Below are 24,353 nucleotides of genomic sequence, written 5' to 3' on the forward strand. Positions count from 1 at the left end.
ACCCGGGTGTTAAGCCGGAATAGACCGATACCAACGCCTAGAGATTTAGTCACCGAGTTGGATACATACACGCAACTCCGGACCGTCGAGCGCTAGGGGCCGCGTCTTCACACCATCAACCACGGGACCGGGGTAGGGGGGAACTCAAGAGACAGGATAGCATCCTGATTTGCTTTTGCCACGCATGCATCGCGATCCACGTAGACTTGCGGGTATATTGCTAAACCGTGGCGGACGACATGTTTGTATGGTGGCCGAGGTAGCTATAACTCAACAACCAACCATAATCAAGACAATCGGGATAGTCCTTAGTCATTCATATACTGGAGAATTTTGGTCGAAGCTTAAATCTCTTCACTCTTCCTTTACGTTAGTGTAAGTATCAACCACTAATTCATCGGCCAAAACGCGGCCTTTCAAGTCTATCCACGGCATCCCGGTTGCCTGTTGCTGTGAACTATGAACTAATGCATCAGTATCAAATCCTTGACTAAATTCGATTCTTGGGAGGAGAGGCGGCATATTCCACCTAGCATGAATGGGGTGTGCAAGTTCCAAGTAACCCTGAAGTCGTATACTGCTTCAGCTAACGACTGACTATATGGCTTGGGTATGATGATTCATCAAGATACTCGTGAGTGAATTTTAGCCATAAGTAAAACAAGTTTTCTTGGGAGGATGAAGAAAGATGCACTGAATTACAACTTTGAACCAAGCCTCGACGCTGAGTCTGGCCTCCTCCTGCAGCCGAATCACATAATGCCAGCCAGTTCATTGGAGCAAAGCCAGCCTGCAGGTACACCTCTTAGAGAGACACCGAGGTGTTGAGTGTACTATTCGAAGCCGGTGAGGGTTGACCTAACAGTCAGCAAGATAGGTACGGAAGACCTATCAGAAGAAAGCGAGGAGGTGAAAATTTTCCGTCCCGTTGCTTGGCATGTTCGCTTGCTAGACATCCAATAGGCATCGACGGAGAACTGCAAGTCGAAGCCGAGCCCATCAGAATTTTCAGGAACCGCGATGTAACGGAAATGTCGGTGATGACGTGCTATTGGCGTTTTTGGATGAGTTGTGGTCCATTCGGGAGAGAACAAAATACCTCTCTCATCATTGGCTCAACGGGGAAGGCCTTCTCTTACTGTTGTTCTTGCAGTTGCTGTATTGGTGGTATTGGTGGCCTGAACAGAAGTCTGAAAAGCTCATACTTTTGTCGCCGGTCCTCCGAATATGGCCGACTGATTCTCATAAGAAGCCGCGGTGAGATAAGCTAACCGAGATCGCTGGGAGTTCCTCTATCCATATCCTGGATTGCTGGAAAGACGACCTAACCTAGGCAGTTGATGACGAAAGAACGTCAGACCTAATAAATTTCTTTCCGCAGCCTGGACAATCAGTGCTCGCTAGCTTTTTCTCGCCGATGCAAAGGCAATCCGCGCGCAGCATTTACAGATATTTGTCGCGCTACCATATATCTGTGTCTGTATTTCAATATTTCGTCGTTAGGACATTGAGCCAAGCATGTCGCTTCAACCGAAGAAGCATAAGGTCCGTTGTCGAGATATTTCAGATGACGACTTTGGGTTTGCTTGCGGTTAAAGTTTCTGATGAAGAGAAATACTTGGAGAAATTCCATTTTACATTCTCCAAATGTTTTTAATGCTCGTCGAATGTACTTGCCTATCATAATTTCTATATTTATGTACAGAAGTCACGGTTATCGCGTTGAATTATTCTAACCTTTTTGGAAGCTTTGACCGGACTGGAATCTCCGTCTACGATCTGAACCACGGTATCGCTCTTTCTTATCATGCAGTGATGCATACCCATATTTGAGTACCTAACCTTAGGTACCTAGGTACATATTCGCATATCTTTATCATATCCAATTCAACCTATGAAATCTCAACCAACCCACAATTTAATACAATCCTTCCTCCAACAACACAACATAACTTTCAGATTTTATTTATTTACCTACCTGATCACACACCCACTCTCCTCCATTATAAAATATCATATAAAAATCATTAGCTAATCACCAAAGTTGAAGATATCCACGCCTCAGGTTCGCAAATCTGATCTCATCTTAGCGGGAGAGAAGAGAAAAAAATGTTGATATTCTAGAGGGCTTGGCACTCCGTTTAGACTGGTGACCGGTGACCAGTGACTGGTAGCTCAGCAACACGAGGTTTTGCTCGATCCTTTCGGTACAATACAATCGTTACATCGATAAGGCCGCAAGAGGTATAGACTCCTAACAGCCACCGTGTCTCTGCACCAGTCTACACCAGCCCTGCCAGCCCACTTACCAGAAAGCGAAAGTCGAAAGTCCAAATATATGACGTGCCCAATCAGCTCAGGTCAGCCTCTGTTGATTGACCAGAATGGCAGGGGAGGCTCTTCGAACGCCTATCATGTTCTCAGCTCGGCATCACCAACCCCGCCTGATTATCTTGTTACCTTATCTATCGCACGATCTAAAAGAGCTATTTGTTGAAGAGATATGCTGACATGTCCGTACATCTCACGAGTAACAATCGTTTACTGAGACTGTTACCTCGTATCACACTAGAGAATGTGGCCGTTCTATAGTACAGCTCCTACTCTGGCCTAGTATCGCTAGATGGGACCTAAATTGGATGCAACGTATCTTACCGCCGCTCCGTAAAGGTTAGGCTGGGCATCTAGATAACCTAGCCTTAGAGCTAAGTATCAATAGATCTTCTCATGGCTTCACGCCGAGTCATTACGAGATAGACAGGGCAGTTTAGGATGAGTCGTAACCGGAATGGCAGCCTCTTTTATCAAGACGATGAGATGGCCGTATCACACATCTAACCGTACGACGGCTACGAGTGTAGAGATGTATTGGTCGTATCGTTGGCTGCCTTTGTGGCTTGTTAATCCCGGACAAGCGTTGGTCGATATGGTAACTGCCCGCCATTGATATGCATAGCATCACTCAAAGGGCTCCCAGCCCTTGAGCTTGTAAGCCTGCGATTACGGGCTGGACCGGCCGGATCGGGCTGCTTGCCATTGCCCACCATAAGGTTGCAATGAGGACTCAACCCTCCCAGGTCCGAGAGAAAAATAAATAGGTGGCTGTCCTGCATACACTTCCAACATATCTCTTCAACATCTTATATCGCTCGGGATCTCTCAATCGCTACTCGTCGAATCTCAACGGACATCACAGTCGTTTTGCAAAACTCAATCGCTTAGTGATTCAAGTCAAATAATAATAATAATAACACCAGTTCTTTCGCTTTACCGTCGCAGTCAATATACCGATCAAAATGAAGCTAACTCAGATCCTCGCGCCCGTCGTTGGGTTGTTTGCTGTTGCGAATGCTTGGGGTGAGACCGCAGTTTGGACAACAGTCGTGGAAACTGACTACACTACTTACTGCCCGGTATGTATAATATCATAACACATCATAACTACCGCTTCTTGAACACTTATCATCTAACTGACGCTTCGACTAGTCCCCTACTACTTTCGCCTGGCATAATGTGACATATACTGCTACTACAGAGACCACTCTTACTATCACCAGTATGTCTATATCAGTTTATTATAATAAAGGTTACGGAAACTAACATTCTAAAAGACTGCCCTTGCACCGTTACTTACTCTCAACCTCCTCCAGTCACCATAACTTCGTACCCTACGCCAACTCTTGTTCCTACGGGGACTGCCCCTTTCTCCTCTTACCCTTATTCCAACGTGAGCTCTACGGTCATCACTTACACCCCGACGCCGTCAACTTACATCTCTGGAACCGTCCCCATCACCACCCCTTCAGTCCCGACAGTCCCGACTAACCTCCCCATCCCGCCCACATCCTCCGGCCCGGTGGTGATCCCCACTGCGGCTGCCGGTAAGGTTGGACCCGTCGGTGCTCTTCTTGCTGCTGGCCTCGCTGCACTCGCTCTGTAGACTAAGTAATACGAGACCTCGTACTATTGCGTTTTGCAGATACCCATTTTTTGTTTTTTTTTTATAATACCTAGGCGGCGAATGATTCCCCTCACCTTTTGGATGAAGCTATGATTTGATATGGTTGGCATCTGGAAGCGGAAGTGGTTAGCGGCCTCGTTCTATACCCTCATTAAACCAAGCGATACCCCTGGGAGCTTGGCATGCTATTTACGATGGATGACTTTGACGAGATGATGTGGGCTAGCATAAAGGAAGGCGGAGTTATGTTGAGGCTCACACACGGGGAGGTTTATATCTAGTATATTAATCTGCGTGTATGCACGCATATTGGCTAATTCGATGCCAACAAGCTTCGAAACTACACTCCCTGAAGCTAACCCGGTATTCTGGGTGGTGCAATAATAACGTATATAGAAAATACCATAATAATCACCAAAGCTGTACCTTGTATTCAATTGTGACTCTTACTGTGAAAACTGTACATCTTTAGTCTGGTCGTCGTTGATTGACGTATCTCAGCTTGAGCTGAGCGCCATCTTCTTAGCCCGTAGCACTACTGCGCTCTGAATTACATCACCTTAGTGAACCGGTAGCCTCACGCACGCACCAAAGCACGTCCTCACATACCCGGCATTCCCAACCTAACCTAACCCTCCTCCACCCTCCTCCACCCTCCTCCTCCTCCTCTTCTTCTCAGTTCGGACAACTGGCCGCCGCGAGCTAACCCACTACGCAGAGCATTTCTACATCCGTCTTTTTTTCTTTCTTTCTTATCATGCATGTATGGCCCTAATGCTGACAGCACCAATCTACATGGTCGCTCACGGCACAGCTGCAGCGAGCAGCGTACAGTGGCGAATAGCTTGTCTGCTTATTGCTGCGTTTGTCGGCTTAGCTCCACATGAGGTAGGGGTCTAGATAGGTGTCTGTATGCATGCATGTTCTATGTAGAGATGAACGGATTTCCAAGTTTTTTCTTCTTTTCTTTTCAATATAGTGTATGTGTGCGTACCTACCTACATACCTACCTAACTACCTAACTAACCTGCTAGCCTATATATGTGTTAGTTAGGTCGAAAGAGGAAAAAGAAAAGAAAAAGGGTTCTTCGAGGCTCAGGCACTTTTGTTGAGAGGCTTGGTATGACGTCCCTTACCTACCCTACCTACATACCTCCTAACCCTATAGAGTGATATCGACATCCCGCTTCTTCGCTCGGGCTCTTGTACGACTAACACTCTCGCATTCGATACCCCTGCAGCGTGAATTCGGCGCTGACAGGCTGTTTTTTTTTTTTTTTTTTTCGACGCAGAATTTCACGAACCGTTCATGATAGGGATATGGTATACGAGCAACTAGAGCCTACTTAGCTAACTTACGGTAGGTATCTACTATAAGTCTGACAGCTTACCAGCAAACAACTTTGTACAACGCCCCATTTTGAAGGCGGCTACCTATCCAGCACTATCCTCCGAGAGTTCCTCTTCTTTCGTCTCCCAGTTGGGACAGGCCGCCACTTAGCTCCTCTCCCGCCCCTACATTAGGTACGCGTGTATATAGTAGTAAGGGAGTGCTGAGAAGGTATATTATATTATGTATGTAGGTTATCTAAGAAATGCAACGATATGCATGTGATTGCGCTCCGCACAGGTGGTCTGTCTGCGCCGCCAAGATGTCATGGAGCTCGTATTTCCTCTGCCGCCATGCAGCTAGTCCGCGAGCTGGCGCGGGGCAAGCGGGCAAGCAAGCAGGGAGGAGTTCACGGCGGGCTGTCATTCACTCGCTTGCTGGGGTCGTGCGATATATAATTGACGTGATTAAGAGTTTATTGGAGAGGCTATATGTATATTATAGCATGGGGATGGGGATGGGGATCTATAATAATTATGGATTGACAATTGGTTCGTACGAAGGAAGAGACATGTCTCTGCTGTAGGCAGAACGCCACTCTGCCTCGCCAGTTAATACTTTTACGGCGCTTACATGCCTACCAAACCTGCCCATCTTATACGTTTTGAGGTACACATCTAAGGTGTGGATATGCGATTGTGGCAACACAAACAGTCAATATTAACTCCATAGCTATATGTATAAGTCGTCTACCGAGGAAGACAAGTCCAGTAACAAGCCGGTCACACTGATCCTTGCTACTTGTTACGAGAGCTGAGCTGGATTACTTACTTACCTCTCTTACTATACCTCCATAACCCTACTAATACAAATTCACACATCCTCTAGTTACCCTAGCTTCCACACGTGAGAATTCGTATCTTTTTATAGGCGTCAACTAAGACACAATGCAACCATCCTGGCGCCGTACCTCTGGCCTCGGTAACTAGGACTCGACCTCACTTGCGGCGCAAAAGGAAGAACCGGACCGAGGTGAGCTCGATGTAACCCCATACATAGGTGGTAGGTACCTACCTATGTATATATATATAACCTACATAATATGAGGTAGCAGTAGATATCCGTCCCGATCAGTTACAGTAACGTCTTCGATATGAGGAATATCTTTAACTCCGACCCGGTCTCTTATATGTAATATGTATACTACCACACATAAAGGAAGACGCGGAACAGCGAGTAAAAAGACAGAGAAAAGGCTATGTCTCATGCGTTGGCACGTTATGATTAGTTGCGAAGATATTAGCTGCCTATGTAGATCCTCCCTGTCCTGCTCTATATAGGTACTTTACCTGCCCGTCATCGAACGGTCTTAGTAATTAGTACCTGAAGAGAGCTGGGCGAATGCAAGGGCCCATACAACCGACCACTACACCCCCCGCATGGTATCTAGATCTCAGTAGCTACTTGTATCTATCTAGTGTGAGAGTCTGTCGGTGTTGAACGAACTTTGGTAGATTGGTGTCGTCTTTCTACAGCCACATATACGTACACAATTGGGAAACGAGGGTCGCCTGTTAGGAGGTACCTAATACACGTAATACTATCAAGACTTCTTATTCTATATCTAAGGGAATACGAACTTCACTTGTGCTAATGACTCTTACTCTTCCTAAGCTTACGAGACCACAACCCCTCTAGTCATCTGATGAAGGAAATTTTGTATATTGGTATGTATATGTTACGTTGCTGAGGTTCATGTGGAGGTTAGAGTCAAGCAACCGCCCGGTGTGTGCGGAGAGCATTCTTGTTCGCGATGCTACAATCGGTTACCCACAAGACACCACTATCCCATAACCCATCTCCAACGGGATACCTTGGGCTCACGTAGGCTCCCGCAAAGGTTGATGTCGTATCCACGGGGAAAACTTCACTTTTACTAATTTTCCATTGATGCAGATATCATAATTCATTAGCCACAATCGATGCACAAGCCAAAGCTTCCAAAGCTTCCAAACTACCTTGTATCATCAAGACAGTCGTAATTCGTAAGTGTCGTAGCGTGCTATAGGGGACTTATCCCGTTGACGGTAATTCCATTCCGTTAGCTTCCATCCTGGACCTAACCTCTCGTATGAGCGCCTTCGCTTCCTCGACTTCAACGCCGTCTTGGCATAGCTCGTTCGCTAAGCGGTTCGCTGTAACATAGTCCTCCGTCCTCATCGCGTGGCGCGCAAGCCATATCCGGGCTTTGCTAGTGGCGGCTGTCACCCCCGTGCCTCCCTCTCCACGCCCGGCGCGATCGCCGTCGTCATCCGAGCCCTCTCCCGGCGAATCATTATGGATCGCGATGCCTTCGCCCTGACTATCGCCTACCCCGCCATCTTCTTGCGCCACACACATTTCCATGTATGCCTTTGCGTCTTCTTCCTCGCCTATGCCATCGTACATATTCGCGATTTGTAGCAGGATCTCCGGGTCCATGTGCGCACCTCGGAGACTGCCCGCTATCCCACCGCTGCCGATGCTGCTACCTGTGTCATAATAGCTCTCGGCGAGTAATGCCCGTTTTAGAGCTTTGATTCCGTCCTGATTTCGGTTCATGCGTTGTAAGCACGAGCCAACGGCCATCCACATTTTCCCGTCCCATGGTCTGAGACCGGCTGCCTTCTTATAGTACCACAATGCGTATGCGTGCATCTCTAAAATCTCATACGTCTGCCCCAGTCCGTACCATGCACGGTAGTCTCTTCGGTTCACGTCTACAGCTCGGCGATATGATTCAATGGCCGCATGCGTGTTTTTAAGTTCGACGTACTCATGTCCCATGAGTGTCCAAGCGGATAGGCATGAGCGATCCAGCATCAACGCTCGTCGGAAATATTGCACAGCTTTCTCGTGCAAGGATAATAATGAGTAGTAATTACCAATTACCACGCAAGATTCTGGACGAAATTTATCAACGCTACTACATAGATGCGCTAAGAATGCGAGCTTTGGTCGTGAGTTCATGACGTAGAGTATGTTAGAATAATGGTCAAGCGAGTCGAGTCGATGAGGGTGTAGCGATAAAATGTTGCTGAAGTGTTGTTCTGCTGCAACGAGATCCTTTGCGTGGTAAGATAGCAACGCATCGCATGTGAGCAGGAAAGACGACGTCGGGAATATATTGAGTAGTTGGTCGAGGGAATTTGCGAGATTTGGATCGTGCTGGTAAAGCTCGAGCGAGGTGTGTATATGGAACATAAAGGATACGATATTTTGTGGTAAGCGAGGCATTATGCGATTTAACTGTATCAAATTAGCCATCGTGAACCTAACCGATATTCTACTGCAACATACATCTTCCACCCGTGAGATAAGTGCAGTCATCTCTAGCCAGCAACCCCAATTCATAGGAAATAGGTGTACGCTGCGTACTAGCCAATATAGGGCCAGCTCTTCGTTCTTTTCTTTAGCAAGAATCATACCGTAGAGATATTCAAGCCACCCTTGGCTACCTTCTATCTCTTCGCCGTCATCTGATTTCCGTTGCTCGAACCATGCTTCTAAAATACGACTGACTGTCAATAGCTGTTTGTTGATGCATGTGCCAATGTCCTGAGGTCCCATTACTATCTCGGCATCCTCATCTTTACGTTTCTCTCCCGAGAGAAACTTGGCATATAATGCAAGAAACAGGCTTTTTTGGCTCAATTGTGGCAATATCTCGGCGCTGCTTGTCCTAGTGCTAGGTGCTGTGGCTTTGCCTTTCCCCTTTCCTTTGGGCGTCGTGTTATTCGGCTCTTTCGAGGATGCCATGCCAGCCAAGGTAGAGTCGGGAAGGAAAACTGCAGCGCAGCGGTCGTATTCTCGACAATCGAAGAAGGACTTGGCTAGCAGGTACTTGTTTATCTCTTTAGCTTCGAGTATTGCTTCGTCTGGGTCGCCATTTTGGGCAAATGCTGTCGATGCGTATCCATTAGATGCATCCGACAGCTGAGAATCGTCAGGCGACGCCTCGGGTTCAGGAATGGCGTTAAGTAGTTCAGCTGCCCTAGAGCATATCCTGGATTAGAACCCGTAATGTGTAACATTGCAAGGAACGGAGGTCAACGAATACCATTTTGAAGATTGATAAAGACATCTCTCCGAGCATTTTATAACTGCTTCTTGTAGGGCGCTTCGGAGTTGTGATTTTTCCTTGCTATTAAGAGACATATTTACGCACTATATATGCGTGAAGGTGGCTAAAGAAACGCTGTTATGTTGCCTATGGCTAGTCGTCGCTATGGCCAGTTGTCGCGGGTTGTGTAGCTCGGTGTAGTTGGACGTGACAACGACGAAACCGCGTCGCAGTCCAGTTGTGCTCGGAGCTTTGGATTGTATGCGTTTCCGTGTAATAGCGACGATGTAACCTAAACACATTACATTTTCAAGAGAAATAGTCTTGTCGGGTTTGTTTCGCAGCAACAAAACTTTATAAAGCTCTTAGCACATGAATCATGAATCAGGTCGGATGAACAGGAGCTGTTACTGCCCCTCGAAAATCAATATTGACCTAGGATAAGATAACGATAAGAAATAAAGATAAGATATCCATCAACCCACCATCTTTGGATAAGTATCCGCAAGATCGACCCGATACATAGTGCATGGTCCCTTGCACCCTTGCACCTCACCGCTATGTATCAGCTTCAAGTATTAAAGATACCTAGGTAACTATGTAGGAAAAATGACGCAGAGCACAAGATTTACCTCCGGAGATTTGCGTTACCAAAAGCAGATAATCCCAACATTGTTGCTAAACGCTAGAACCACCTTCTAGGTATATCATAGGTATTCGCTATTAAGCTTAAGCGCTACTAGGCTTAGGTTAGGTACCTAGGTAGTCAAAGATTACTAACCTACCTTAACGAGGACCCGAGCCAAAAGTTTTACACATTCTCAATTCCCAGCACAGTATTTTTCACATTATAACGATAGCAGCGGGACAACGACTGTAATACTAAATAACGTATTGCGTAATACCGTGCAACAACTCCTTGTGACACATAGCAACACTTAAATCAACCCTCCAAAACTTTCAATCCCGACCATCTTAAGCTACGTGTACTAAGTTACATTGGGTTAGGAAATTTACGGTTCGCCAACAAAAATATCGACCCGGTGTGGGGCAACTCTTATACAACTTCTCGGGCCGTTATAAGAGGGGACCTTTATTTCCCTTATTTCCTCCCTTCGTACCTTAAGTCCAGAAACATATCCTAAGACATCTCTTGGGACATACTTTATTAGTTGAACATTCAACACCGCGTCGACAAGATGGCTAAGAGAACTACTCTTAAGGAATTCGAGTCTGTCTTCCCCAAGCTCGAGGAGGATATCCTGGCTTGGGCGAAGCAATACAACTTGCCTCAGCAGCAGCAAGATTGGTACAAGAAGGTAAGACTCGATTGCTATTATTACTCAACTTTATGCTCTCCTAAGAACATCGATCCTAGTTAAATCTCATTTCTCATTTGCCGCATCCCACATCCCGTACTAACTCTATACGCAGATGCTCCAAGAAAACGCGGTTGGCGGAAAATGCAACCGTGGAATGTCAGTTCCCGACTCGGTGTCTATCCTTCTCGGCAAGGAACTGTCCGAAGAGCAGTATTTTCAAGCTGCCACTCTAGGCTGGTTGATTGAGTTTCTTCAAGCCATGTTCCTCGTCGCCGACGATATCATGGATAGTAGTATCACCCGACGTGGGAAGCCATGCTGGTATCGCCAGGAAGGTGTCGGTATGGTTGCTATCAACGATTCTTTCATACTCGAGTCTGCCATCTACACCTTACTCAAGAAGCACTTCAAGACTCACCCCTCTTACATCGACATGGTGGAGCTATTTCACGAAGTAGCACTGCAAACCGAGCTCGGCCAGCTCTGCGATCTTCTCACAGCTCCGGAGGATGTTGTGAACCTCGACAACTTCAGCTTAGAGAAGTATACCTTTATCGTCATCCACAAGACAGCGTATTACAGCTTCTACCTTCCCGTTGCTCTGGCGCTGCACATGCTCAACATCGCGACCCCTAAGAACTTGGAGCAAGCTCGTAACATCCTCATTCCCATGGGCGAGTACTTCCAGATCCAAGATGACTACCTGGACAACTTCGGTCTTCCGGAGCACATCGGCAAGATCGGAACCGATATCCAGGATAACAAATGCTCTTGGCTCGTCAACCAAGCCCTAAAGTTAGCTACTCCTGAGCAGCGTAAGACGCTCGAGGAACACTACGGCAGGAAGGACAAGGCCCACGAGGCCGAGATCAAGAAGCTCTACAACGAAATGAAGCTCGATAAACTGTACGAGGACTACGAGGAGAAGACCGTCGGCGAGATTAAACGGTTGATCTCTCATTTGGACGAGAGTGAAGGATTGAAGAAGGGTGTCTTCGAAGAGTTCTTACGGAAAATCTACAAGCGAAGCAAATAGAGGAGTCGAAATGAAGGAACGGAGCTTACGAAATCTATCCGATAATCGAATCAACTGGTAAAGGGTATATCTAAGACGACGCAGGAGGAATTCTTCGAAATGACTGTAGATTTCTAACTAGGCAGCGACCTGAATAATACCCTTGAAATTTACAGTTCGATGTGTTTTACTTGCATTCTCACGAAGCATAGGTCACTCACTATCATTAGGTGGTCCGGAAAGGAAGACTCCACGCGTTACTCTTTTACTCGACCAAGGCCATTCTGCTCGCGGAGTTGGAAATTGAGAGGGGCCCTCTTCCACAACATTAGGTATACATTCCCACAGAACTAATTCGGTCTTCGGAGTTTTACACTGCCAAAATCAAATACGAATCAACTTCGCTACGGCAATCCGCATCTCGAGATTAGCTTGTGCGATGCCCGCGCAACCCCTAGGCACGGTGCTAGCCGGGAAGGTCATTAGTTGCGAGCTATCTTGCGTAGAAGATAATTGCTCATCTCTTGACTATCGCCCAGGTCTGAACTCGAAATGACTACCTACCTAGGAAAGTTCCAGAGTTTTAGCTGAGGGCCCAATGAGCTGCTGAGACTCAACATACACCAGGATGAAATGGCCGTGCACCATCTCGACGGGCAATGCTCTTTTGTAGTCCGAAGACTATTGGCCGGAATATTTACACTGTTTTATCTAAGGTTAATATAGCTTCTATTTAACTAACTTCGTCTTAGGATTTCGTTTGATTGTCGATACCGCATACTCCTCCAGCGGGCGATTCCTAATTGGGCTTAAGAGAAGTTTTTGGCAAATGGAGAAGACTTACTGGAGTTTTCAATCACAGTATTCGGGTATCCGAGATGTGCCAGTTCGCATTACATCTCACAGCTGCATGGTTAATCAGCGGGTTTAACTATTTCCAGGAACCTTTGGATATTTGGATATCAACTGTGATATTTATTTTTAAGAATATGACGTATTATCTAACGAGTGACTGGAAAAGAGAAGGTGTTTTCAACTTCCTACGCTACACCGGAGCAGCGCGCCTTGCCAGCAGCAAAAGTAGTCCTGTCCGTACGATGTGAAACATGAGGGTTCATGGTTAAATGAAAGACGATGCAATAAACGCCTGCACATGACCACCTATCCGATGGTCCAACAGCATAATAACAACTATACTCGTAGTGATACGGCTGTATGCACCACCATCGTAGGCCACTGTAGGGTCTTCAGAATCTCCTATATATGTTTCGCATGTAAGTATATCATATATGTGTTCTGGACCATAGTTTGAGTTTGTACTTACTACCTAGACGTCTAAGCTCGTCTCAGAATCGTTCCCGAGAGCTCCTGGAGCTTCTAGAGCTTCTAGAGTGGTGTTGTCTGGACAAGTACTGCCAAGGCAGCAATACTTCTTGTAACCTGTTGTACAGCAAGCCCCATCACCACATCCATCCGTACTGCATTCGGTATACCCAGCATCGCATGAACCTGCGCAGAAAGGGGCTGTGCCGCTCCAGTAGCAGTTGTCCACATCGATATCTAGTATTATGAGTTAGCGTATAACTGGTTGATTAACAGGTCCGCAACATACCAATAGCCTTTGCAGCAGATACTGAAAGTAAAAATAGCAGAGAGAGGAATTTTGGACCCATGTTGGCGACTTTTGAATCGTTTAAGCTGTAGAAGATTGCTTTGAAGGGGGCTGTTGGCAAAGGTAATCTTGAGATTGGGGTCTTTCCTAGGTCTTTATATACTCTTTCTGTCTGTCTAACTCGTGACAATGTGTAATGATAACCAACCCCGTCTCGGAGATGCCGCCTTGTTCTAGAAGTAGGATGAAAAACCTCTTGTTTAGGTTCGCTTCAGTTTGTTCTACTCCTATCTGTCTCTAAGGTGTACCTATAGTGCCTTTTCTGATCACGAAGCGCCAATCCGGAGAGTATAGACGGCCATACCGGCGTGAAATTCGGCGCCCTTCTAATGAATCCGGGGGAGTATTTTCGCGTAGGCAACTTACTGCAAGAAGTGAGATCTGTAAACGAGTCTTGCTTGCAGTTACCGCATCGAGGGACTCTCCGAACTTCAGCTCTCCTTGCTGCATTAGGTACCTTGTTGGCCAACTCAAGAGCTGAATCTTCTTACCTATTATGTCAAACGTCAGCTAATGAAATGCCTCGCTTAGCATCAATATATATACTGCGTATATTAAAACTGAGCTCACAGACCTTTTTTAATAAACATGTCGACGTATCGGTAGGAATATATTCTCGTATATATTCACAGGGGACCCGCTAGAGCCCGATGCGAGAAGCTTCCGCATCTCACCGTGCTTAACCGAGTCAAGCTCAAAGAACATATTGGGTAATTGCTGTTATTGTAGTGCTGGTTTCATTTCGAGAAGGGCTTCTTCAGCCTCGAAGGCGTCAAGTAGATATCTCGCTGGGCTTGTATCGTAGCGAACCATATATCGTTTGGTGCTATTCTCAAGATACCTCCTGAAATAAACGGATATCTTCCCGTAGTCCACGCCTAGAAATTCCATATCTACAAACTCTGCTCAGACTGCTTTTCAGGCGGAAAGGCCATAGAACGTAGAACGATGCGTCTCTTAGATACTACGGTGACCCTTAGGCATAGGCATGCGACAAGAGGATGGGACTCGAGGCAGTAAATAGACCTGCTGAGCTAGTAGAGGGCTTCTTATCAGAGCTGGTCTACGCCAGCATTCTCGTGCTGCAGATTTTACTCCAATGAGAAATAATATGGATACTACGACTACACATAGAACAAATAGAACAAGTGATCGTGGGAGTACGTTCAACATCACCACAATAAACTTAGTCCAAACCCATATCAAAGAACCCTCCAGAAGTAAACCTAGGGAATGTCTCAAAAAGATCAACGAATGTTACTAATAACCCGAGTATAAATCACAGTTACCAGCTCCAGCATCAATAGGATCCCAACCCTAACCACTACCTAAGCCAGGTCTACCTTCCTCCCCAAGGCATTACCGCCAAAACCAAGCTGATGAAGCACGTCCCATCTCACGTCTCACCAAAGTCGATATAAAACTAAAAGAAAAAGCACATTGCACAGGTCCGAACTCCGGAGCACTGACCCCAAACAAACTCGCCATAGGATACACCGACTCATTATTCGCTCGCTAAGAGCGTTGTTCAGATCGCCAACCGATTAGGTTGGGCTTCCCTCGGTGATGTTACGCTCTAATGTTCTGCCAACATAGGTAGGTACCTAGGTATCTGCGGCGCTCGAACCTAGAGATACATACCAGTAGGAGGTACTTAATGTGATTAAAAAGTCCACGTCTATTGGGGTGGATAGGGGGTATCGAAATAATACTCCGAAAGGCCATGAAGAAATATACGAGGTAGACAAACAGCTAATTAAAGGGCTACAAGATAGTAGCTTCAGATTTAAGCCGCTTCTTTGGGTATCACGGCATCGTAACACCTACCTTGTGGCTTGATATCGGACCCGTTCCAATCCCAGTCCGGGGTAAACGTGATGAGATTCCCTTAACGTCGTTCAAGAGCGTAGCTTCCTATCGAATTATAGAATCGTGGGCTGTAATGTTTTAAGTAAGCGTCTCGGACCAAGAGCCGGATAGTCTTCCATAGAGATATCTCGCTAGGAATAAGGGAATAAGCCCATACCTACGTATCTGTCTATGCCGCGCAGTCTAATTCCCACAGTGAAGCACAGCGCTTTGTATAAGATACATTTTACTAGAGCCAAGGATGCAGGAATCTTAAACTCTTGGATACATTCTCCCGTCAACGTATCGCATAGCAACCAACTCTAATACAAGAGATGAAATCTTAAGGGTGATTCTCATTATACGGCATCTAATCGAAAGCATCCATTTCCGATGCAGGGCATTACAAAAGAGGTATCTAGACACGCGGGCCAGCTATATAGGTAAGGTAAGGTAGGTTAGGTGGGCAAGACATCTATTGATCTTGAATCCTGCCCCTGAAACAGTATTAACGATGCAAGAAACGCAGGTACTATATTGACATCCATATCTCATCGTAAACAGATCCTAACACATTGATCTGTGAAAAAAAAAAAAAAAAAAAAAAAAAAAAAAAAAAAAAAAAGTCCAAAAAACACACATTTCTTCGCTTCGCTTTCCATGATATAATTTTCATGACTGCTCGCTCGCTCTCCATGATTAAATGTTCCCGGAACTCCGCCGCTTTTGTGAAAAATGATCCTGATATAGGTATATAAGAAAACATAGGTAATGAAGTACCCGACAAAGCAAACATGCGACGTTCGGCGCGATATTAAGGATTAGATGGTGTAATAAATATATAGGTAGGTAGTTTTCATAAGTGTGTCATTATACCACTTTCAAAGTGCCCGTCCTACCGGGTACGGAATTATAGGAGCTATACTCGCGTTCTTTCTCCCTTGCTCGTTCTCTTTCTCGTTCCCGATCTCTGTTTCGTGGCAGTGGGCTCAGTTTGAATTGCTCTTGATCACTGCCGCGCCTAGGCAGAGACGGGACAGGGGGAACGGTTCCCACTATTGGGGTTCTTGGGGGAGGTGCGCCTTGAGTTTTGCTTCTAGTTCGAGAAAGGCTCGGGAGGGGGACTGTTTGGGAAGGGCGGCGGAGGGCGCTTCGCGGCGGGATTTCGGGATCCCCGCTCTGCTTGCTTGGGTTCGAGACGGTAATAAGGTCAACTAGATGCGCCGTGCCGGCAGGGGCTTTGACGCCATGGCCAGTACTCCTCCTCGCCCATTGTGGTGCTTCTTGGAAGGTGTTGTCTTCCAAGTTGACCAGTGGTTTCGGTCGGTCACGGCGGTTCGAGTGCGAAAGTCCAGTCGGTTGTGAGCTAAGGGGGTGCGGGTGTTCGTGTACTAGAGGTTTACTAGTTGAAGGGAGAGGCGGAGGTCGTGATGATGAAAGAGAGGGTCTTCGTGTGTAGGTATGCGTATGTGTAGGCGTGCGGATGACGCCTGCAGAGGTGTTCGGGCGCGTGGAAGAGGAGATGGAGCCGACACTGCGCTGTCTTGCAGAATGCTCAAGAGCTGATGGGAACCAAGGAGATTCAGGTTTTTCAACCGGCGTCTCCGGTTCAGACTTCCGATTCAACAGCGAAGGGCCCTCCGTAAAGCCGTCATTTCTGTGTCTTTGTCGTCCTCGTTCCGGCTGATCTGTTTCTACATGGGCGTGTTTCCGCTCTTCATATCCTTCACCAAGCAGACCGTTGCCAGTAAATCCATCGTCAATTGTCGTATTAATTTTGTCTATCAATTTCCGCTCGTTCTTGCTGCTCCTGTCTATCTTCTCGGTCGTCGCATTAGAATTGAGATGATGGGAAGGAATATCCTTTGGCATGGTCGATATATCCGGCACAGGTGGTAAGAAATCCTGTCCAAACTGAGATAATCGCTTATCGAAGCGCTTCATGTCGAGAAGCGGCTCAAACTGGCCAATGGCATATGGCGTTTCATCAACGGACACCTGGAGACGGTGGCCGTTTATCGAAGCAACGCTCGCCGACTTCTTTGGAGCCTGCGCGACTGAAGGAGATGTGATTTGAGGCGGCTTATCATCCGTCTTCCTGATCGAGATTTTCCTCAATGGTTTCGGGGCTGCCGGCCTACGATCCACAAGGTACCAGCTGCGCCAACCCTGTACCTTTTCCCTAAATTGGACCGCAATTTTAGGGTCTTCGGTACAGAAATACTGGACATAGTTCTCAATATTCATAAATACGTTGGTCTTCTGTTGACTCTTCACCGCGAAGCAATATCGCTTGGGTGGTTTAATATGCCTCCGCATCTGTGACTCTGTAGGTGTATATATATCGTAGTCGGATAGACGACATAGGCTTGTGGTATCTTTGTCAGTTGAGTTGGCGTTCGGCTTCTTCGCACAGGTTATCTGTCCATTTCCAAGAAGGGTGATCCATCTCTTGTTCCACTTCCCGGGGCGGTTTGAGTGGTACATGTATAACTGGAAACCTTGCGGTGGTTCGTCGAGGCTTGGAACCGAGTCGATGTCTAACTCCCGACCCTGTTCTTCGGAGTCGGATAATGCTACTGTCAATTGGTTGTGAGTATCTCGATCCCAAGAATTCATGACGTCTCGGATATGCTCGTAGCGTCGTAAACGGCGCTCAAGACCTAGTACGCTATAAGTTTCCTTAACGACGTAATTCGACGGATCAATATCGCTAGAGCCCATCATCTTAAAAACGTAGGCTATTATATCATCCGCAGTCGTCTCGGGGGTGACCTCCACACTAAAGATATGCTGTCTATAGCGCACCGCGACATTCTAACATCATATTAACACATATTATTAGATTGCATCTAGTCACAATTCGCACTTACTCGATCTCCAGCATTGATCGCAGACTGAGGCGCATCCGTCTGTGGCACAATGCCTCTTCCGCCAGGCTCTATTCCGGTTGGTTGAATTTTCGTGGGTTCGACACTGACGGTTGAGGATGTCGGAGAAAGCCCAGGAGATAATCCATCCCTACTTTTCCGCCCCTTGGTCAAGAGGACGAACTTTTCAATTACAGGACTTCTCGGCTTGGGCGATTGCGTCTGAAATGACGGCCTTGGACTGTTCGCCAACTCCACTTCTAACCTTTGGAGGTCCTTTCTCTTCTGCTCGATTAATAGTCGATGATTTTCGGCCTCCAAGCGCGCAACTTCTCGTTTTAACGCTTCGTCATCCTCCCCGCTGTTTAGCCTCTTTCGTCGCCCATCTCGACTAGCAAGCCTCCGCCATCCGCTCTCTTCGCTCTTTGCGCTTTTCGCCGTGCTAGGACGGCTCTGATATTGATCTGCCATACTTCGATGCAGCGTATGCCTTCGCGTGCTCTCGGTATGGCGCATCTGATGTCGCGGAGAAGAATCGAGCGTGATAGCCGGGGCGTCACTCCCCTTTTGTGTCATGCTGGCGGTCCTTAACCGACGTGGTATAGTTGGCACAGGGGGGGGTATCGGAGGTTCCCATGGGGGTGGTGGATCGGAATTAATTTTTTGGGTTGCATCGACGTTGACAGCAACGCTACCTGCCCGCCTACGGTAACGAGACATGGATCGAGCGATAGTACTTCCAGGTGTAGTACTCTGGTACTGCTCGCTGCTCTCGCGACGACTACGTTGAGCTGCCATTTTGTCTACTGTGTTTGCGGTTAATGGGAGGCTTCTCTCTCTTAGGCTTTGGGCTCTCCAATTGAGTCTATTTTCGAAGGGGAAATTTAGACGGGAGAAGTTGGGCGGTAATGAGCCACTTGGTAAAGTGACCGTCTCGGACCCTGTCGACATCGTGCTGGGGTGTTTGTGGAACCAAACCGCTTAAAGATGCAAAATCAACAGGCACATAACAAGGAGAAATCTGTGCCGCTAAAACCCATTGGTCCGCAGGACAAGATAATGACGATGTCCAGCGAAGTGTGCAGGGAGCGCAGAGTGCTCAGCAACAGATCGTACTTGAAACAAGCTTCAAGAGCGCAATGTTCGAGTACAAATCTAACCTAGACGTTTGTCGCCAATGAAGGTGACGGTACACGGTTGGTATAAGTTAGGTACCTAGGTACCTATTCTAACAGGCGTTTAGACACGACGACGAAACGGCAGAACGGCATCTAGCGCTAACCTAGGTGAATGCTAGGGTGTCTGCTCCTTTTCCGTCTACTTCCTCCCATCCATGGTGATCGGAATAGTGCAGTGAAGCAAGCGTATATCTTGGGGGTTTAACTGAAGATAGAGATAGCGCTGTAATCTCCATACGCGCCCGTTACCATCAGATCATCTGACGTACGGGGATGGTCCTGCCGCCAAAAAGGATTCTCAATCAAAGCAACTGATCAAATTTGGCAGATTGCCGAGAAATCAACTCTTATTTTTTATTGGTAGGAGAGGAAGAGCAAGGAGAAGAGCAAGGAGTATCTACCGGGCCATGTCCGTATTGGGTCAGAGTATGTGGAGTATTGTATCTTAATTATCGCGAATAATATTCGGCTGGTTAATTGGCTGGTGGATGGATTGAAGATTGTGGATGGCTAATGAATTGAATAGATTGGTCTAAGTTAGTTGGCTACTGACATGACGAGCAGCAAAAAGAAAGGAACCTTGGAAAAGGTAGGTACCTATGTAAGGGGAAATATGCACTAATCGTACTAATCTCAGTTAGGGAATCTTGGCTTCGGTAACTTTCCAGCTTCTCATGCAAGGGCCATTTCAGGTCATTGCATGTACACTATGTATCTATGTATGTACCTACATTATATGTACATGTATGTATGTAAAATGCAGGGGATCCCGCATCGCGTCAACGATCCACTAAGACCACTTTGGATAATCAGGGACCACTAAAAGCCTATGCTCGCCAGGCACAGAAAAGTACCTAAATTTCTCAACTTTGGTACCAGCTGACAATTGGTCTTCATGCATGTGGCATATCTACTATGTAGATTCGACATGTGGCCAAGGCACGAGAATCAAGTAAGACAAAAGGCTACATGGAGTTACCATATATAGTCCATATTTATAGCCCATATTCCGAAACTCTACCCACTTCAATGTTACCATTATCATAACTTACCCCCATTTCGCACGCGTGGTTTGCAGGAAATATTAGGTCTTAAAGAGGGTCTACATCTATGCAAATGCAAAATGCATGCAGGCACAAGCAAAATTAGGTTCCATGCAAAAGACTAATGAGGCTGGCTAGCAACACCGTCAATATCGTATTCAGCTGAGAGTCCAAGGTCAAAAATAGTCTGCTCGCCGATACCCTACATCTAAACCGGAATCCCGTGGACTTTATTATTGACTTCAACTCGTCCGCATGCCTACCTAAGGTAGGTAAGGATGATCGTTGAATTGATACGAGGTTCCCTAATGTTGGGTTACTAGACGAAAACGTGTCTCGTATCGGAATAGAACACCTCCGGCATATATATATATATATATATATAACTATATAATTGGTGTACAATATGTAAGGAATACTGTATTGATTATTGATTATTGATTTTCATATCTTGTACGTGTGTACTTCTCGTCTCATTATAAACTGGTGCTTTCGTGGTTTTGAGTTATGGAAGTACCTAATCTAAGGTAGGTAATTATAGCTCTAACTAGAACTTCGGAGACCAGATACTTGGCTCCCATACAGATAGAATTCGTTATGCCACTAGTTAAGTGAACATCTTAGACACTTATTTTCTAAATGCTTTAACACTCCACCTCCACCAACCGGTAAAGTCTTGAGTAGCCACGTCTATGCCGATATCTTTGAGTGCCCTCGTGCTGAGGTGGCAGTCGTACGGCCTCTGGACGGAAGCATTCGGGTCGTTCCCTTCGGTATTGGGCTCGATGGCTGCAATCGATAGACCCATGATTTCGCCGAAGAGCCGGCAGATCTCATACTTGGTATACTTGCTCTCCGAAGAGAATTGTAAGATATAAGGTAACTTGGATGGGTCATCCGTGTTTAGGTATTTTAGGGAAATATCTATTCTCAGTTGTTAGCGATGGACAAGTGAACTAAACATGCGAAATTGTGTTATATGCGAAGAGAAACATACCGTAACACACCCGTCCTACATCTTCGGTCTACTACGTGTCAGTATCCTACACAATTATATTAAAGTATGGTTTCGCGGAAGGGATGAAACAGCGGTAAAAGGCATTACAACATACTGCGAACATGTTAGCATCCACCGAGAAAGGAGTACATGCAAACCTAATTTCCGAGACACAATATTTTAAACTTACCATTGGTAGGATAACGGAGAGCCCAGTGGTCCATCTTGATTTTAGCACCTGGTTCTTGTGCTTTCCAAACAGATTCCATAAGCACATTCACAGCGCTCTCAGATGGCACCTCGACATCACCGTATAGTACGGGAACACGTAGGACAACACCAAGACCTGCCTTGCCGGCGCGTTGATATTCCTCTAGTACAACCTGCTCCCCGTCTAGTTTTGTCTGCCCGTATAAGTTGGTAGGTTGCGGCTTTGCATCCGCCTCGTACGGTGCCTCGCCAGGCTTGCCCGGGAAGACATAGTCGGTGGATATATAGATCAGGAAGATACCACGCGCTGCGCACAGGGAAGCAAGTTTCCTAGTAGCTTCGACATTTAGGGCGCGCGTTCCCTCGGGGTCGTTGTCACACTTGTCGGGGAATCGGTTTGCAGCGCCTAGCCAGTGTTAGTTTCGCCCGAATCTATGGACGAGTGAGTGAAAATAGGATATAACTGACAGTGAACTACAACCTGTGGCCTTGGAAGTAAAAGATAATGTTAGCAAGTACGTATACTCTTATGAATGGATGTTAATCTTAATATAGGCATCACGTACTTGACATTGTCAAGGGTAGCCTCTACTTGCTCTGCATTTACTAGATCGACCTTGAGGATCGATGACCCGTCGGCACGAGAGTAACCTGTTCCTTTAACGTTCCACTTGCCTCTTTCGAAGGCTCTTACAACCTGTCTGCCTAGTAGGCCAGTGGCTCCGGTGATCAATGCAGTTTTATCGGACATTTCTGAAAAGCAAGGCTTTTGGAGATTGAGAAAATGAGTATAACTTTAAGCCAGTGCTTTCAAAGTTAATAGCATGAAAGAAGCTTGGAGGGGTAGCTTTGATTCGAGATGCGTAGTGTCTTAACCTAGGTAGGTACATATGTAATAGCGGGGGTGGGGCCGTCAATAGCTCTAAATACTACCCTGTAGAGTGGGGCTATTATAGCTTTATTCCCCTACGCGTAGTTGTTTAAGAGTCTAAGAGTCTATGTAAAACTATGTATTTTACGATGTTTAATCAGGAATAGGAATAGGATATAGCCATTGCCTCCTTTTCTATAGCAAGACCCCGTCACCAGTCTAATTTCGAAGCTCCCCTCAAATCATCCACATTCAATATGTCTGCGCCCTCTTCCATCAATGTGTGCCAGACTTTGTTTCTGATACCAATTGGCCAGCCAGGCGTGTCCCAATATCGAACCTTTAGTCCTCTGCGATGAGCACCCTTGATCTGACCGCGGATCGTACGAAGTTGTTTTTCACTGAAACCGCCTAGGACGATCCCTATACTATCTGCAAAGCTTGTGCTCGCATAAAATGAATTAGAGTCATTATAGATAGGAACTTCGGTAGACTTCGTGTCCGAGGCATCTGGATCCTCCCACATATTTGTCAGAGGGGCATCGAAGAATGCGTCTCTATACGTCGCGTTTTTTGCGAGTAGATCGAACGGCGTATTCCCCGTCCCAACGACGGTTACTTGGCGCTGATGGACAACCCCATCGTCGAAGGAAGTTAACCAGCCCCTCGATCTCAAGGGTTCGAGCTGTGCTAGGACATGTGGCCAAGTCTTAGCCCCGCCAGTCTTTAAGTCCACAAGGAGAATTACTGTCTGTTCCGGGTCGTAGTCGAAAACACCTCGACGTGTACCGTTATAGAATTGTGTTTGCAGGTTCGTGCGATTGAGTAGGTCCACTATAGGATTTACGTACAGAGACGTAAATGTGCGATTCGGAGTTAAAGCGGCCTCATCATGTCCAACGTAGAGTTCTGGATCGTCGTTGAAAAGCCAAACGTCTGCTTCGACCCCGATACAACCAGCGTGTAGAGCCGAGAAGAGAGGAACCTTGCGCCAGTAATCGTTATGCGAGTGACATCGAATCGGAAGAACATCACGGAGAAAGTCTGTAGGGTACCAGGCCAACCCCTCTGTTTCTGTACCTGGCTTTCCCCAGTTCCCAAATACTTTGTCTGGGTCATCTTCCAGGCCCCATAGACTCCTAGCGATAGAGAGGAGCAAGCTTATGAGCAAGACAGAAGCTCTATATTTCCAGGTTAGTTGTACGAATTGACGTAGTCTATGTTTTGATAGCAACGCCTACAATATGATCAACCCCCAAATACTGCCGCATGTGAGATAGTTTCGCCAGCGTTGCCTTTTCGGGGCCGATTGTATTATTTTATCCGCTGAGCCTATCCTTGCTGCAGCAGGGTTCCCATTCTCTTCGGATCCGTCGACAGGTACATAGTCATGAGAACGTTGCCGGTTCCAGATGTTACTTAAAGGTAACTTCATTTGGGAGCGCTAGTTTTTCTTATATTATCGGGCTAGGCGTGGCTTATTTATTCTACCGGCGTAAGAAAGACGTAAGAAAGATAAAATATTCTAAGTCAACTACCACTTCAATTGTCTGTTTGACTCTCGATGATTACTCTTTGTACTCGGCAATACGTCTCTGACGTCAGTTAGAAAACAGTGAAGGATAAGGTACATCAAGTTTACTTAATTGGTAGTAGAATAGTTACCTAAATATAGATATCGAAGATGTATATTCCGTAGGTAGGATATGATGGCAATGGGTTTAGAATGGTATAGCTAAGTCTGTTAAGGTTTAGTTATGGGTGATTCGGACTTGGCGGCCAGTTTAGAGCTGGTCCCTGATCTTAGCTAATTTATATGGGGCAAATGTGCTAGAGAGAAAACTAAGCCTCGAGCTTAAAATGTGGGGTTAACGTACCTACTCAAAAAATTTAGAGCCCCAAATTCATTACCAGTCTCAATTTCGTTGCCTTCT

At 46.4% G+C, this 24,353-nt stretch overlaps 7 protein-coding genes across 7 annotated transcripts; 2 read left to right on the top strand and 5 right to left on the bottom strand.

Moving 5' to 3' along the window:
* The first annotated feature begins 3,231 nt into the window (after positions 1 to 3,231).
* On the top strand, positions 3,232 to 4,380 carry F4813DRAFT_346901 (uncharacterized protein). The gene is made up of 3 exons (XM_049241899.1): positions 3,232 to 3,413; positions 3,487 to 3,556; positions 3,612 to 4,380. The coding sequence occupies exons 1-3, from the start codon at positions 3,297 to 3,299 to the stop codon at positions 3,938 to 3,940; spliced, it is 516 nt and encodes a 171-aa protein (XP_049103212.1). The 5' UTR covers positions 3,232 to 3,296; the 3' UTR covers positions 3,941 to 4,380.
* Positions 4,381 to 6,995: 2,615 nt separating this feature from the next.
* On the bottom strand, positions 6,996 to 9,820 carry F4813DRAFT_346916 (anaphase-promoting complex subunit CDC23). The gene is made up of 5 exons (XM_049241900.1): positions 9,392 to 9,820; positions 7,498 to 9,325; positions 7,397 to 7,420; positions 7,248 to 7,336; positions 6,996 to 7,191 (listed from the first exon to the last, which is right to left on the bottom strand). The coding sequence occupies exons 1-3, from the start codon at positions 9,486 to 9,488 to the stop codon at positions 7,411 to 7,413; spliced, it is 1,935 nt and encodes a 644-aa protein (XP_049103213.1). The 5' UTR covers positions 9,489 to 9,820; the 3' UTR covers positions 6,996 to 7,191; positions 7,248 to 7,336; positions 7,397 to 7,410.
* Positions 9,821 to 9,957: 137 nt separating this feature from the next.
* On the top strand, positions 9,958 to 12,180 carry F4813DRAFT_222332 (terpenoid synthase). Its single transcript, XM_049239821.1, has 2 exons — positions 9,958 to 10,712; positions 10,828 to 12,180. The coding sequence occupies exons 1-2, from the start codon at positions 10,593 to 10,595 to the stop codon at positions 11,749 to 11,751; spliced, it is 1,044 nt and encodes a 347-aa protein (XP_049103214.1). The 5' UTR covers positions 9,958 to 10,592; the 3' UTR covers positions 11,752 to 12,180.
* Positions 12,181 to 12,698: 518 nt separating this feature from the next.
* On the bottom strand, positions 12,699 to 13,631 carry F4813DRAFT_346919 (uncharacterized protein). Its single transcript, XM_049241901.1, has 3 exons — positions 13,343 to 13,631; positions 13,055 to 13,290; positions 12,699 to 12,987 (listed from the first exon to the last, which is right to left on the bottom strand). Exons 1-2 carry the CDS (start codon positions 13,401 to 13,403, stop codon positions 13,058 to 13,060), a joined length of 294 nt encoding a protein of 97 aa, XP_049103215.1. The 5' UTR covers positions 13,404 to 13,631; the 3' UTR covers positions 12,699 to 12,987; positions 13,055 to 13,057.
* A 2,244-nt stretch (positions 13,632 to 15,875) lies between these two features.
* On the bottom strand, positions 15,876 to 19,179 carry F4813DRAFT_222364 (uncharacterized protein). Its single transcript, XM_049239822.1, has 2 exons — positions 18,124 to 19,179; positions 15,876 to 18,067 (listed from the first exon to the last, which is right to left on the bottom strand). The coding sequence occupies exons 1-2, from the start codon at positions 19,069 to 19,071 to the stop codon at positions 16,121 to 16,123; spliced, it is 2,895 nt and encodes a 964-aa protein (XP_049103216.1). The 5' UTR covers positions 19,072 to 19,179; the 3' UTR covers positions 15,876 to 16,120.
* A 1,558-nt stretch (positions 19,180 to 20,737) lies between these two features.
* F4813DRAFT_346921 (NAD(P)-binding protein) lies at positions 20,738 to 22,383 on the bottom strand. The gene is made up of 5 exons (XM_049241902.1): positions 22,115 to 22,383; positions 22,017 to 22,036; positions 21,530 to 21,954; positions 21,339 to 21,366; positions 20,738 to 21,265 (listed from the first exon to the last, which is right to left on the bottom strand). Exons 1-5 carry the CDS (start codon positions 22,297 to 22,299, stop codon positions 20,970 to 20,972), a joined length of 954 nt encoding a protein of 317 aa, XP_049103217.1. The 5' UTR covers positions 22,300 to 22,383; the 3' UTR covers positions 20,738 to 20,969.
* A 12-nt stretch (positions 22,384 to 22,395) lies between these two features.
* F4813DRAFT_222391 (PLC-like phosphodiesterase) lies at positions 22,396 to 24,347 on the bottom strand. The gene is made up of 4 exons (XM_049239823.1): positions 24,297 to 24,347; positions 24,085 to 24,160; positions 23,661 to 24,014; positions 22,396 to 23,600 (listed from the first exon to the last, which is right to left on the bottom strand). Exons 3-4 carry the CDS (start codon positions 23,852 to 23,854, stop codon positions 22,631 to 22,633), a joined length of 1,164 nt encoding a protein of 387 aa, XP_049103218.1. The 5' UTR covers positions 23,855 to 24,014; positions 24,085 to 24,160; positions 24,297 to 24,347; the 3' UTR covers positions 22,396 to 22,630.
* Between the last annotated feature and the right edge of the window lie 6 nt (positions 24,348 to 24,353).

The sequence above is a fragment of the Daldinia decipiens genome (assembly GCF_022478715.1).
Source record: "Daldinia decipiens strain CBS 113046 unplaced genomic scaffold F4813scaffold_4, whole genome shotgun sequence".
NCBI lineage: Eukaryota > Fungi > Ascomycota > Sordariomycetes > Xylariales > Hypoxylaceae > Daldinia > Daldinia decipiens.

Bases quoted from the DNA above. Each gene is read 5' to 3' on its own strand.
- F4813DRAFT_222364 (XM_049239822.1), bottom strand. From the start codon at position 19,071: ATGTCGACAGGGTCCGAGACGGTCACTTTACCAAGTGGCTCATTACCG. The intron at 18,068-18,123 runs GTAAGTGCGAAT...ATATGATGTTAG, and splicing joins CGATCAATGCTGGAGATCGA to AATGTCGCGGTGCGCTATAG.
- F4813DRAFT_346919 (XM_049241901.1), bottom strand. From the start codon at position 13,403: ATGGGTCCAAAATTCCTCTCTCTGCTATTTTTACTTTCAGTATCTGCT. The intron at 13,291-13,342 runs GTATGTTGCGGA...TCATAATACTAG, and splicing joins ATCTGCTGCAAAGGCTATTG to ATATCGATGTGGACAACTGC.
- F4813DRAFT_346921 (XM_049241902.1), bottom strand. From the start codon at position 22,299: ATGTCCGATAAAACTGCATTGATCACCGGAGCCACTGGCCTACTAGGC. The intron at 22,037-22,114 runs GTACGTGATGCC...TTTACTTCCAAG, and splicing joins GCTACCCTTGACAATGTCAA to GCCACAGGTTGTAGTTCACT. The intron at 21,955-22,016 runs GTCAGTTATATC...AACACTGGCTAG, and splicing joins GCCACAGGTTGTAGTTCACT to GCGCTGCAAACCGATTCCCC.
- F4813DRAFT_346916 (XM_049241900.1), bottom strand. From the start codon at position 9,488: ATGTCTCTTAATAGCAAGGAAAAATCACAACTCCGAAGCGCCCTACAA. The intron at 9,326-9,391 runs GGTATTCGTTGA...GGATATGCTCTA, and splicing joins TCTTTATCAATCTTCAAAAT to GGGCAGCTGAACTACTTAAC.
- F4813DRAFT_222332 (XM_049239821.1), top strand. From the start codon at position 10,593: ATGGCTAAGAGAACTACTCTTAAGGAATTCGAGTCTGTCTTCCCCAAG. The intron at 10,713-10,827 runs GTAAGACTCGAT...CTCTATACGCAG, and splicing joins AGCAAGATTGGTACAAGAAG to ATGCTCCAAGAAAACGCGGT.
- F4813DRAFT_222391 (XM_049239823.1), bottom strand. From the start codon at position 23,854: ATGAAGTTACCTTTAAGTAACATCTGGAACCGGCAACGTTCTCATGAC. The intron at 23,601-23,660 runs GTAGGCGTTGCT...CTGGAAATATAG, and splicing joins ATTTGGGGGTTGATCATATT to AGCTTCTGTCTTGCTCATAA.
- F4813DRAFT_346901 (XM_049241899.1), top strand. From the start codon at position 3,297: ATGAAGCTAACTCAGATCCTCGCGCCCGTCGTTGGGTTGTTTGCTGTT. The intron at 3,414-3,486 runs GTATGTATAATA...CGCTTCGACTAG, and splicing joins ACTACACTACTTACTGCCCG to TCCCCTACTACTTTCGCCTG. The intron at 3,557-3,611 runs GTATGTCTATAT...ACATTCTAAAAG, and splicing joins GACCACTCTTACTATCACCA to ACTGCCCTTGCACCGTTACT.